The 13,847-nt window shown below is 37.7% G+C and overlaps 1 protein-coding gene across 2 annotated transcripts in view; it reads right to left on the reverse strand.

Moving 5' to 3' along the window:
- The window catches only part of Aasdh (Aminoadipate-semialdehyde dehydrogenase), a 239,502-nt gene that overhangs the window by 110,136 nt on the left and 115,519 nt on the right, over positions 1–13,847 (reverse strand). For both annotated transcript variants that reach the window (XM_090395050.1, XM_090395051.1), the window contains exon 8: positions 4,034–4,408. In XM_090395050.1, coding sequence (XP_090251176.1) covers positions 4,034–4,408 — 375 coding nt within the window. The remainder of the gene's footprint in view (positions 1–4,033; positions 4,409–13,847) is intronic.

Consider the following 13,847-nt stretch of genomic DNA (forward strand, 5'->3'; position numbering starts at 1 on the left):
TAATAACCTTTAGTGGGTGGGATCCACAAAATAAAAAAAAAATTAAAAAAAAAAAAAATTAGGTACAGTGAAGAACGGCAAATTAAATCTGGAAATACTGTAGACAACAGAATAAGCAAAGTTGGTATGGTGGAGAGCCAGATGAATAATTATGGAATAAAAAAGAAATTAGTCAAAACAATAAACTAGCAATATAGAAAACAGTGTTCAAACCAGTTTTAAGTTATGGATCAGAGAATTGGTTTAGAAATAAGCACTTGATCAAAGATTAAAGACCACAGATATGAGAGTTCTTAGAAAATTTAGGGGCCTGAACAGATGGCATCAATGGCAGAATCATATTAAAAATGAAGATATTATGAGGGAACATGACATTGTTTGCATTAAAATATGTGTGAGCAGGGCTAATCTAAGGCAGTATGGTCACTTACATAGAATGGGAGAGGAAAGGCTAGTAAAACAAGTGTTTGATTCCAAGATGGCAGGAAAAAGAAAAAGATCCTGTAGAAGACCAAGGTCTAAGTGGATTGATTCTGTCATAGGCCTTAGAATGAAATGTTAGATATGACAATATTGGAGTGCTGACAAGTAACAGACTAATTTGGAGGAAAAACTGTTGATACAAGATTATTAATAATGTAAACTTAATAATGTAGTGCTGTCATAGTAGCCTGAACATCCCTTGAGGATACATATCAGGAAATTAATGATGATGAAATTTATGAAGTATATTTTTAAAGTAGGTTGACTTAACTGAAATGAGCTATTTTATTCAATAATAAAATGAAAAAAGGTACAAACTTCATAATTTTTCACTCAAAAAAGATAAATCCTCTTCCCTGTGAGATGTCTATATTTTGTAAGAAGTTTTCTCACTTGGTTATAAAGTATATTATACAAATTATATTGTTTTAATTCTTACCCAAGTGTATGGAAATAAAGTTTGCACATGAAGTATTTTCAAACTTAGTCTACCTGTACACAAAGGCTGTTGACTTCACTTTGGAGTGCATGGTCTATGTGGACCACACACACTCCAAACATGGCACAGAATCGACTGGAAAGGTACCAAGCCTCTACACTGCACCAAAACATGGTTTGAGAGAAAATTCAAAGAAGCGGTTGTGAAATGCTAAAACATTATCCAAACCTGAACAAAATGAAGGATTTATCATTCCAAGAATGTGGAGTACCCATCTGCAACCCTTATAACAACCAGAACAAGACTAGAAGAAAATTTCAATATGAGAGGACTTTGGAAATGTTTAATGTAGTTCCATTTTTAATTTATTGGTATTTTAATTTTTTATTTTATTTATTTATTTTTTAATTTTATTGTATTTATTTATTATTATTTTTTTTTTTAACACAAGAGGTCAGGCTAGGTTAAAAGATTAACAAGCATCTAGATTCATTTTATCTTTGTATAGTGCAGTGTCATGCAGCTTGTATCTTATACATATGTATTTTTCCTGATGATGACCTCAATACAGAGGTCGAAACATTGAATGTTACTTTCCTAATGTTAAGTAAAGTAATTATTCTAACACGTGTGTTGTGTCTCCATAAATTCTTCACTATGAATGCTGACCACCGTGTAACCTTAAAAGAAAGAATTAGTATACGAACACTGTAGCATCCCTTTAGGCCCCCTACCGTATTCAATATTTTTGCTTGGGGCTAGATTTTGCACTTGCTGGTCATTCTCATATATATATATTCACTTGCCTCATGGATGCCTTTGCACACATTCATCTGCATCCACCCTAATTGCTTAAGGTTTCCTGAATTTATTTGCACTTCAGCATGCTCAGTGAACAAAGCTCTCTCTAGACAACTAACACCAAACCATTTAGATGCGGTCTGTCAGCTTTATATAAATCCTTCTTTCTGTCAAACACAGGCTATAGATCCAAAACCTCTATGCATCATCCTTTTTGCACAAACAACCCATGCATTGATTCATTTACTATCAATACCCTCCTCCTCAATTCACCTCTATTATAGCATGGCAGGAGATTTACAATCTTCCTTCTTGCTCTTCATTTTTGCTTTGTCCAACAACTCCTTCACATCCTCCCTCATAGAATACTTCTCAGATCGTTAGCGTAAACCAAGATTAGTTCTTTCACCTTACCTTTTTTGCATCTGGATGGCATGATTAATATCATTAAATTTTGTGCCAAGGAAACATGATTTTGTTATACTTCAGTTAAGTACTCCTCTTATTACAGAGTCCCCATACATAATTTTCTAATTACCTTGTTTTTCTCATTTGTTGACATGATCTCAATTTTTATCTTGGACCACCTTCTTCATTTTCTTCTTAGCACTGATAATCTCTTGCCACTTCTGCAACTTTTCAATTTCATGCTTTGTCCTATGAAAGATAACATGCAAGCACACTATTCTCCTATATTTCAATGGCCACATCTCCAATATTAATTAAAACATTAACGTTTTCCACTTTACTCCCGATACTATCTACTCTACTAATATTCGCATCATTCTTGCCACCTAACTAGTATTCACTGTCTAAACACTTATTACACACTTGTTAACCTATTTCACTCTCCTTCCATAAATCCTTCAATTTTTGTGATGAATACATCTCACACACACTGCACTATAGAAAATCACAGTAATTCAAATCACCCAACTCAAACATCACTTTCATCTTATATATACTCACTGCCACTTCATTCATACCCTAATTACTAAACTTTTTATATTTTACTTAAAGAAACCATAAAAGAATGCAAAAATAAAAATTAGCTATTCATCACCAGCCACCTTGCAATTAACACCCAGCAGTAACTGATACACCCTTGTAAAGCTACCTATAAAAAATGATGCAATTATATTGAAAAGCATTATTTCAAGAATATTCTGGCAAGCATTTTGGAATAACTTCCTTCTAAAAAAGAAACTTAAATGTGAATGATGAAAATATCAAGGATGTGATATGAACATTGGAGTCAAACAGGATATAATACCAGTATCAGATAGTGTAGTTATTTGTGAGTGAATATTGTTATTTATTATTATTATTATGACACCTCCAGGGAGGGCACCCACTGCACAACTCTCTGTCTCCACCACTCAACCACCAACTTCAACTAACCGCAACTACACCAACGCCATCTACCGCCGACCACCAATACTAGTATTTCCACAGACAATCACAAACATCCATGCCCATGGTGGGGTTTGAACCCACAGCCTTTTGGCTGGAGAGCAGATACGCTAACCACTCAGCCAATCACATCGGTCTGATCGGCCGATATGATATTTAGTGAACAGAAATGAAATTCTGAATATTGGGAAAAGGCTATGTTCAACAGAAGCAGTTAATGTCCAGGTCTTGTTATTAATATTCTAAGCTAAGGTCATGATTACAATATTTATAACAAGACCTTGTAAGTAAAAAATTATGAAAATCTCTGCACCTTTTAAACCAAAGTTATGGTTCTCAGCCGTCTTATTTACTTAGGCTTCACCTTTTACCTCAACAATGAGTTATTTTGTTGTGATGTGAAGTTGATGCAGTTGCAATATAACTGAAAGAGTTTGGTAAATTCTTCCTCTTTATAAAGGACAGATTCATTTAGAAAGCAATCAAGTCTATGCCCATAGTCCAAATGTTAAAAGCCACTGCTCGTCCAACAAAAAAGGTTGCAGGTTGGAATCCTGTTTAATTCATGGATATTTGTTCTGGACAAGCCAATACACTTCTTGAGTTTATTGGGCATGTGTGCATGCCCAATAAACTCAAGTAAAAAAAATAAATTTTTTTTTTTTTTTTTTTTTTTTGATTAGATAAGACAAGTTCAGTAGATTTTTTTTGTAATAAACATTATTGAGTTACTGGAAGAGAGAGGGCAAGCTATGACCTCTGACTAATGAAATGGATATAAATTTCATTATCCTGCAATAATCATACCTTCTATTTCTGCACTGACACATAATATAAATACAAATGCTACTGTTCATTAGCTAAACACAGCATTAATGATTATGATGGGATGCTTACCATTTGAAGTGAGAGGTATGAATGGAACAAAGACAACTTGAATAGGAGGTATCACAAGTTGAAGACTTTTTACAGTGTTCAAAATAGCATTCTGAATATCTTTTTCTTGAGCATCTGTTGTTGAATTAATGAAGATATATAATAATTCTTCTGTTTTCTCATATGCTAATGAATATGCCTTAACATTACAAACTTGTGCAATGGCACTCTCTAATGGTAAAAGGCTCATTTTTTTGCCATTATACTTAAGCAGAGAATCAAGTCGACCAACAAATATTGTAGTTTCTTTACTTTTTTTGGAAACCCAGTCTCCTGTTGCTCTCAGAATGGGTGGATTTTCTTCATCATTAATCTTACACCATCTTTGTATGCCACCTATGAAATATAATAAAACAAGAGATGACAATTTTAAAGATGAGGTCTAAAGAATGGATGTAATTGTAATATAAATATGGATGTAATAATTAATATAAATATTATACATATGTAATATTTATATGTGTATATATAATTTAATGAGATTTAGGGCTAACAAGAGTTTCATATCAGGGTCTGATGCAACAGATTCTTATAAAGTGAAATACTATAATGCTAACTAATAGAACACAAATACACTTTGATTTTTAGGAAACAAATCATGAAAACTTTCATCCCAACCTATGATTTCTTGAACGTTAAAATCTGTTTCAGGTCTTGCTATTCTTAATTAGGAAGCGAGCAGAAGGCTCTTCATTCCTGAAATCTGACAGTGAGTAGTAAATAGATAATTAATACTATAATTCCTTGCACTGCTATTGTTAATCCTAGACATTATTAAATCAGTTCTTAATTTTTTATATGTAAAAGGTATTCTTTGTGAACAATTCAGATTTTGTGGCAGTATACAAAGATGACATGGTGTGTGTGTGTGTGTGTGGAGGGGGGGGGAGAATAATCTTTTTTTTCCTTCTTTCTTTCTTTCGATGTGACTCACACCCATGAAATCCATCTCCCATCTACACTTAACAGACAAATATATCAAGGTGGTGGTGGTGGTGTGAAAACCCAGGTGAAATGAAAACTTCAATTATTATTATTTTTTTATCAAAGTGAATCAATTTACTTCTCATTTTTGAAATTTAATCAGAACATCATCATATAGCATTATCATCTATCAAATCCAAGCCTCCTTTCCCTGATCTCAGAAAAACATCTTATAGTTAATATTTAGAAGTATTTCACAATTTTTTTGTATTTTCAGTCTCAGTGACACAATTATGTTGACATGATTCAGTGGCAATTTACTTCTCATTTTTGAAATTTAATCAGAACATCATCATATAGCATTATCATCTATCAAATCCAAGCCTCCTTTCCCTGATCTCAGAAAAACATCTTATAGTTAATATTTAGAAGTATTTCACAATTTTTTTGTATTTTCAGTCTCAGTGACACAATTATGTTGACATGATTCAGTGGCAGGTCATTGCTTGAAATCGTAGGGGTGCTGCAACTTTTGAAATAGACATACACACTGTAAGTACAGTGTATATATGTTTGGATAAAATATCAAAATTATGGTAAAAATTAAAAAAAAATTAAACATGAAAAAATATTGTTTATTATAGATAAAATTATACAGTTTGGTATAATTCAAAATTACTTAAAAATAAAATATATTCTTCTTGTTTTGTTTCATGAAAAAATATTGTTTATTATCTCGATAAAATTACACAGTTTAGCATAATTCAAAATTAATTAAAAATAAAATCCATTATCATAACCCCAATAACGTTCTAAAATAAAAACTATAACAAATGTTATGTCTTTAATTGTAATGTCCAAATATTTAAAGAGACGGAGTAAACACGATAAGCTACTACTGGCACAAACTGCATATAAACAGCAGTGGAACTGCGCGACAGACAGTGCTGCATTACGCTAATAGCTCGCATCTTACTATGACGCGCATATGCTGCCGCGCATAGCAAATACTAGCAATATGACACGTGGTAAACACAATGCTGCTAGCTTCCTTTGCCCTCATAGGTGCTACAAGATGGATTTTTATTATTTTTTATACAAAATAAGAGAACTGTATGGGATTGTTTAATTTAAACAGAAACTAAAACTAACAGAACTATTATCAGTAGGAACATGGAATGTGCGGACACTCTGGATGTCAGGAAAATTAGAACTACTTCGTGAGGAAATGAAGAGATATCGGTGGGATATACTAGGATTGGCAGAGATGAGAAGGACATCATCTGGAGAGATCAATGGATGCGAAGTAATATGGTCAGGACATAACACCATGCACGAAGCAGGAGTTGGCTTCCTTCTTAGCAAAAGAGCTCGAGAGGCAATGTTAGGCTACAAACCAGTCAATGAACGAATCATAGTAGCAAGATTTTACGCAAAACCATTCAACATATCAATAATCCAGATGTAGAATTTGAAAACACACCCCAACTCAACATAACCAGAGTTAAAGATCGGTACTATCAACGTAAGAAGCCTGAATGGCAAAGAAATGGAGCTAGCTGAGGAATTAGATAAGTATCAGATCGACATAATAGCGGTGACTGAAACAAAAAAGACAAAAACTGGTGAGATCTTTCTGAGCAATAAATACAAAATGTTATATTCAGGCAATGACAATCAAGGAAAAGAAGGAGTAGCCATAGTATTCAACACAAAATATGAGGCTAATCTTCTTGAATAGCAGTCAGTCTCAAGTAGAGTAATGTGAGCAAATATGAGAATGGGGAACTGGACAATGAGACTTATTTGTGCCTATGGTCCCACAGAAGGTTCTACTAAGGTAGAAGTGGAGGAATTTTTTGAGGCTTTAGAAAAAGCAACTGACACAATGAAAAAGGAAAAGTTGGTCCTTGTTGGGGATCTAAATAGCAGAGTAGGAAATGATTGTGAGACATACAAAAATATTTTGGGAAAATTTGGAGAAAAGAGCAAAGCTAATAATAATGGCAAATATCTGTTGGATTTCTGTTCAGGACATGGACTGGTTATTACTAACACCATGTTCCAACATAAAAATGTGCACAAATTCACATGGAGAGAAGAGGCAAGGAATAAGAAAAGTCTCATTGACTATGTTATTGTTTTTAGTGATGTTTTCTGCCTGGTGCAGGATACCAGAGTGTACACAGGATTTGAAATTGGAAGTGATCACTATTTAGTCTTGAGCAGGATAAAATTGAATTTCATATTGAAAAGAATAACATGTAAGAAAGTTTTAAAGCAAATAAAAGTTGAACAGCTCTCAGATGTGAACTGTAGACTAAAATACACAAAGATTATTGAAGAAAAAATGAGAGTTTGAGAACAGGAATCAAACCTTGGAGATTCAGTGGCAAGCCTTGAAGAAAGCAAGCCCTGATTGATTCAGCCAGAGAGGCATTCGGTGAGGTTGTCTGTAAGGATAGAAAAATTAGAACTCCATGGTGGACACAGGAAGTTAAAGAGGCAGTGAAGGAAAATAAGAAAGCATATCAAAAGTTCCTGGCAAATAAGTCAGCTTGTGCTCTTAGAGAATACAGAGACAAATGCAAGAATGCTAAACAGTGTGTAAAACTAGCTAAACAAAAGTCATGGGAGGACTTTGGCAAGAATATTATTATTATTATTATTATTTAGGCCTCCATGGAATCAAAAGACTCATCATGAGAGGTCCTTCCTAAGAACATAAAGTCTGTCAAGACTCATCAAGGGGAGGTCCCCCCCCCCCAAGAAACACAAAGTCTATCATACCACTCCTTAAACTCATTGACTGTTCTCACTCTCACCACTCCATCAGGCAATGCATTCGACGGTTCAACACCCTCCATGCAAAGAAACCACTCCTCACCCTCTTGCTCACAGTTTCCTTTCGTAACTTCCAGGGATGGCCTCTTGTCGTCATCACTCCTTCCCGCTGTTCAACCAAGCGAAAGAACTCTCCAGTGTCAACACTATAACCACCTCTCAACAGTTTAAAAGTCTCAATCATATCACCTCTCCTTCTTCTATCCACCAAACTCTGCAGTCCACATTCCCTCAGCCAATCCTCATAACCAAAATTGTACAGTCCTGAAACCATCTTTGTACCCTTTCCACAGTTAATTTATCCCCTTCAAATCCTAGGTACCAAATCTGAGAACAATAGTTTAAGTGTGGTCTGATCAGAGACTTATACAACGGAATGATAACCCTCTTATCTCTGCAGGTCAGTGTCCTCATAATTGCAGCAATCCTCTGTGTTACCTTCACCACCTTTTGCAATATGTCCCCTAAATTTCAGGTTTCTATCAATCATCAACCCCAGATCTCTTGTCTCCCCTACTTCCTCCAGTATAACTCCTCCCACAGAGTATGCAGCATCCCATCGATGTTTCACAAACCTCAAGACCTTACATTTTGCTGCATTAAGCTGACACACCCCCCATTCATTTGCCCATCTATCTAGCTTATTCAAATCCTCTTGCAGGGCTACCACATCTGCACTATTACTAATAATCCTTCCCAGCTTCGCATCATCCACAAACAACTGAATATCCCCCTGAAATCCACTGGCTATGTCATTGATATAAAGGTTAAACAATATAGGTCCTAGTACTAAGTCTTGTGGGGTCCCACTTGTAACCCTCTGCCTCCTTGAAACTGCTCCACCATACACAACTCTCTGATGCCTATCAGACAGCCAATCCTGAATCCAGTTAACCAATCTGACATCCAGACCCATGTGCTGCAACTTAAATATCAGGTTATCATGTGGCACCCTGTCAAATGCCTTCGCTGAGTCTAAGAAAATTGTAGTATATGCCTTTCCCTCATCTAATGTTCTTATAACTTTATTGTAAAAGGCTAGCATATTGCTAAAACAAGAGCGCCCTTTCACAAATCCATGTTGACTCTCACAGATAACATTACCCTCATCTGCCCAATGCTGTATACGGTCCCTCACTACTTTCTCCAAGATCTTAACAACTACTGATGACACACAAACTGGCCTATAATTAGACACTTCCAGTCTGTTACCACCCTTATGCGATGGCACTATCTTACCTTCCTTCCATTCCTTGGGCACCTTTCCTGCAGCCAGACTTTCATGGAAAAGCCAGGTTAAAGGCACTGTCAGTTCCCTAGCACATTCTCTCAAAACTCGTGGTGAAATACCATCCAGTCCCAAAGCTTTACTGACATCCAGAGTACTCACTATCTGAAACACACTCTCCTCCTGTACCTCTAAACCTCGAACCTGCACTATCCCTCTAGTATTAAAACTGACTCCTCTTGGATGAAATACTCCAATAAAGTATTCATTGAATAATTGCACTATGTCCTCTGCATCAGTCACTCTATTCCCATTTTTATCCCACAATATCATTCTTCCACAGTCATTTCTCCTCTTACTGGCCACATAGCTAAAAAATTCCCTAGGATTTTCTTTGGATCTTAGGGCCAATCTCCTCTCATAATCCAGTTTCGCTTTCCTTACCACACTAGTCACTCTTCAGGCCTGTGTCTTATATTCTTCATGCATCTTTTCTTCACCTGTCTCATTATATCTCTTCCATAGCCTCTTTTTTGCATGCAATTCCTGTTTAATATTGTTTGTCATCCACTTTATTCCAAATTGTGTTGTCTTCTTCACTCGTGGTATACAACTTACCATTGCTGCTAACAAATATTCTTTCACAATTTCCCAAGCACTAATGATATCCCGGCCATCCAATTCCTCCCTCCATGAAACTTCCCGAAGTTGACGTCTAATAGTGGGAGATCAGGGGAGAACCAGAGGTCATCCCTGGAAACTGCATAAAGAGGGTGTGAGTAGGGGAGTGAGAGGCAGGTTTTTTTCTTGCAGAGTTGTGAATGATTGGAATGCCTTGAAAGAGATTGTGGTGTCTGCAAGGAGTTTGAGTGTGTTTAAGACACGGTATGATGAGGTGTGTGTGTGATAAAAGGACCTCCCAGATGAGTCTTTGACTCCATGAGGTCTTGGGTAATAATAATAATAATAATAATAATAATAATAATAATGTCTATTCATTTTCCAAGTCAAAACCATATGGTCACTCTCTCCAGCTGGTGGGAGAGATGTCATCTCAGTTATTATCAACTCTTCTGATGCTATAACCAAATCCAAAACTTCTGAACCTCTTGTTCCCTCTGTTACATGTTGCCTAAGACATTTGTACCTCAAGAATTCTAGAAATTCCATTCCCCTATTGCTACATGCATCGTCCTCTCTCCAATTTATACTACTGTAGTTAAAATCTCCCATAACAATCATTCTTCTTGCACTTGCCAAACTTAACTGTCTAAACATCTCCTGGGTTCCTATCCTCTGTGCTCCTGGGTCTGTAGCAACACCCCACTAAATATCCTGTCTTGCCCACCTCCACCTCACACCATATGCTCTCAGAATCATTTGTCTCACTGCCTTCCAAAGCCTCCACTCTTAGAGGACATAGGTCATCACTTGTCATAAGCAGTACACCACCACGCTTTCCCCTCCTATCCTGCCGAAAAATGCTGTACTCAGCGACTTCTATTCATGCTATTATATCCTCTTCTGTCAACCACGTCTCAGTGATCCCAATAATTTTTGGCCAGGCTGATGCTAACTGCACCACCAATTCCTCTCCCTTATTCCGGATACTCCTGGCATTAGTATAAAGCATATAAATGCCATTGTTTCTATACCCAGCATTATCCCCCCTCTAGACGCCACTGGGCTCAGTGTTACCTGATATTGTCTCCCTTCTCCCAAGTATCCATTCCCACAAGAGGCCACCCCTGCTATCATCCTCCCTGGGACACACTGACTCGTTCAGAACAGCAATCTCTCCAGATGCCTATGTCCTTCCTCATTCAAATGTAAACGGTCTCTCGCATACAATTCCTCTCTTTCCTCAAATGCACTCCAAGCATCCACATATACCAGTCCTCTCTTGTCACACATTCTAGCTATTATGTGTCATTCAATATTACTGCTCTTCTGCTCAGCTCGTCATTATCCCACCTAGGCAACATGCACACTATTTTTCCTCTCTCTGTCTTCTTCCGTACAGCCTCAAGCAAAAATCTCATATCTCTCGCTGCCCGACTTACATTACCACTCAAGTCATTTGTTCCTACCATCACAATCATCTCATCCACCCTTTCACCTCTCTTAATTGCCATAGCCACCCTTTCTATTGTTCCTCCTGGCAAACACTCCTCACGCATCTTATCTTGAACACCACGGATCATTGAGTTGCCATACATTATACCTCTTACCATTTCCTCTCTCCTATTGTTTCCATTCTCTCCTCTTCTTTCATTCCCATAGGTCTCTCTCATTCCCTTCCTCTACTGCTATTCTCTCTTCTAGCATTCCCATACCTCTCTCTCCTACTACTGTTTCCATTCTCTCCTCTTCTAGCACTCCCATACATCTCTCTCATTCCCTCTCTCCTACTGTTTCCATTTTCTCCACTTCTAGCACTTCCATATCCCTCTCTCATTCCATCTCTCCTACTGTTTCCATCCTCTCGTCTTCTAGCATTCCCATACCTCTCTCTCATTCCCTCTCTTCTACTGTTTCCATTCTCTCCTCTTCTAGCACCCCCATACCTCTCACTCATTCCCCTCTCTTCTACTGTTTCCATTCTCTCCTCTTCTAACACTCCCAAAATTCTCTCTCTCCCCTACTCTGATTTGCCTTGCATTTATCTCTTCCATTCTCCTAATCTTATCTTTCATACTTCTGCTCTCATTCACAAGACATTCCACCTCCTCTTTCAGCTCATCTATCTCCCTCTGCAGGCCAGTCACTCTTAATCTAAATTCACTCTCCCAAACAAAACCATCTCCTAAACTTTCACAGTCACTCACACCTTCCACACTATTAACTATTATTTTCTCATTCATATATATATTTTTTTCATTCTCTTCTATCACACTACTTGTCTTCCTACATTCATTCCCCGTTCCGGGAGCAACAAGGTCGGATATTGATATTTCTAATGCACTTATTTCCTCCAACTGCCTGCATTTTGTGTACATACGCTCTCCGCTCTCTTTCACAAGCTACATATCAAATTCCCGAGACGCATACATGCCATAAAGTCCCTTATGATACTGCTTATAATAGAGTTCTTAAATGGCGGAGGACTTGGCGATACGCCACTTTCAACTGCAGCTGAATCCGCCATCATTCCTTACTGCCGATTAGCATAATCTTTAATAATTATTCAATTAATAAATTCCGTTAAATAAATAAGAAAAAAAAAAGTACAAACAATTACAAGCAAAACAAAACATTCAAGTACACTAAATATAATTAAATAAAATGAAATATAACTAAATACAGTAATGAAACCTCAAGGGCTCACTTTAGTGAGTACGGGCATGGAAAACCTGAGGTACCAGATGCTGGACCATGCCTTACTTCATGTAATATATATCTGTTATATTATTCTGTAGACTGGTCCCTCCTCTTCTTTCTTTGCTTCTTTCTCCTCTCCTTGCTCCTTCCCCCTGATGCTATTAGAGTATTCGAGGGTTAGGGGAGAGTCTTTCCTATCTTGCTAAGTCATTTTGTCTTATGCAGCCACCTAAGGAGGCAAGCTAACCTCAATAGGTGCCGGTCCCAAGCCCTGATAAATGCGAGGGTTGATGTCAGGAAGGGCATCTGACCTTGTTGCTCAAACAAGGTCGGATGGTCTTAAGGGCTAGGGCATACCCCTTAAGTGACGCGCAGCCACATCGCCCTACAGCTGGAGAAGTGGACGAGGGCTACTGCATCAAGGGCGGGTGCGGTTAAAGAAGCAAGCCCAGCAGGTGGAGAGGATGTTGTGAGTGGGAACACTGAATGTTGGAAGCATGACTGGAAGGGGAAGAGAGGTGGCAGACATGATGAGGAAGAGGAAGTTGGACATTTTATGTGTGCAGGAGACAAGGTGGAAGGGGGGAAAAGGCAAAGGAACTGGGAGATGGATATAAATTGTTCTACTCTGGAGCGAATAACAAGGGAAGAAATGGTGTAGGAATTGTGGTGTGTGGCAAAATGAAGGGTGAAGTACTGGAAGTGGGTAGAAGGAACAACAGGATCATGCGAATGAAATTGGGTCTTGGAGAAAAGCGGGTGGTCGTATTATGTGTATATGCTCTGCAAGTTGGTTGTACAGCAGAGGAGAAAGATGAATTCTGAGACGTGTTAGATGAAGAAATGAGGGAATTGGAAGAAAATGAGATGGTGATTGTCGGAGGAGACTTGAACGGACACATATGAAGACAGAATAGAGACTGTGAAAGGGTGCATGGTGGCCACGGAGTAGAAATTATGACCCAGGAAGTAGAGAAAGTTGTGGACTTTGCAGTAGCGTTTGATCTGGCAATTGTGAACTCGTTTTTCTACAAGAGGGAAGAACATTTGATAACATTTAGGAGTGGTAACATCAGTTCACAAATTGACTACATTTTGACTAGAAGAAAACATCTTAAGGTTGTGACAAATTGTAAAGTAATTCCAACAGATCAAGTAGAACAGCAACACCGACTGCTGTGCGCAGACTTTAAAATAAGATCGAAGATAAGAACCTCTGGATGCCATGGGATGAAGACAATTAAGTGGTTTCGCTTAGAAGAGGAGAGTGTAAGGAATCGTTTTAGGGAGAGGGTGTTAGAGAGGATTTTGGATGAACTGGAAAGTGTACAAGATTGGTGGAAACATAATTCAAAAGTAATCCTGAGCTGTGCAATCGAGGTGCTTGGTGAGACATCCGGAAAGATTAGAGAGCAGAAGGAGGGTTGGTGGTGGAATAATAATGTACAAGTGGCAGTG

This window comes from Typopeltis vanoorti, chromosome 6 (genome assembly GCF_054136105.1).
Source record: "Typopeltis vanoorti isolate ZY-2024b chromosome 6, IOZ_Tvanoo_1.0, whole genome shotgun sequence".
NCBI lineage: Eukaryota > Metazoa > Arthropoda > Arachnida > Uropygi > Thelyphonidae > Typopeltis > Typopeltis vanoorti.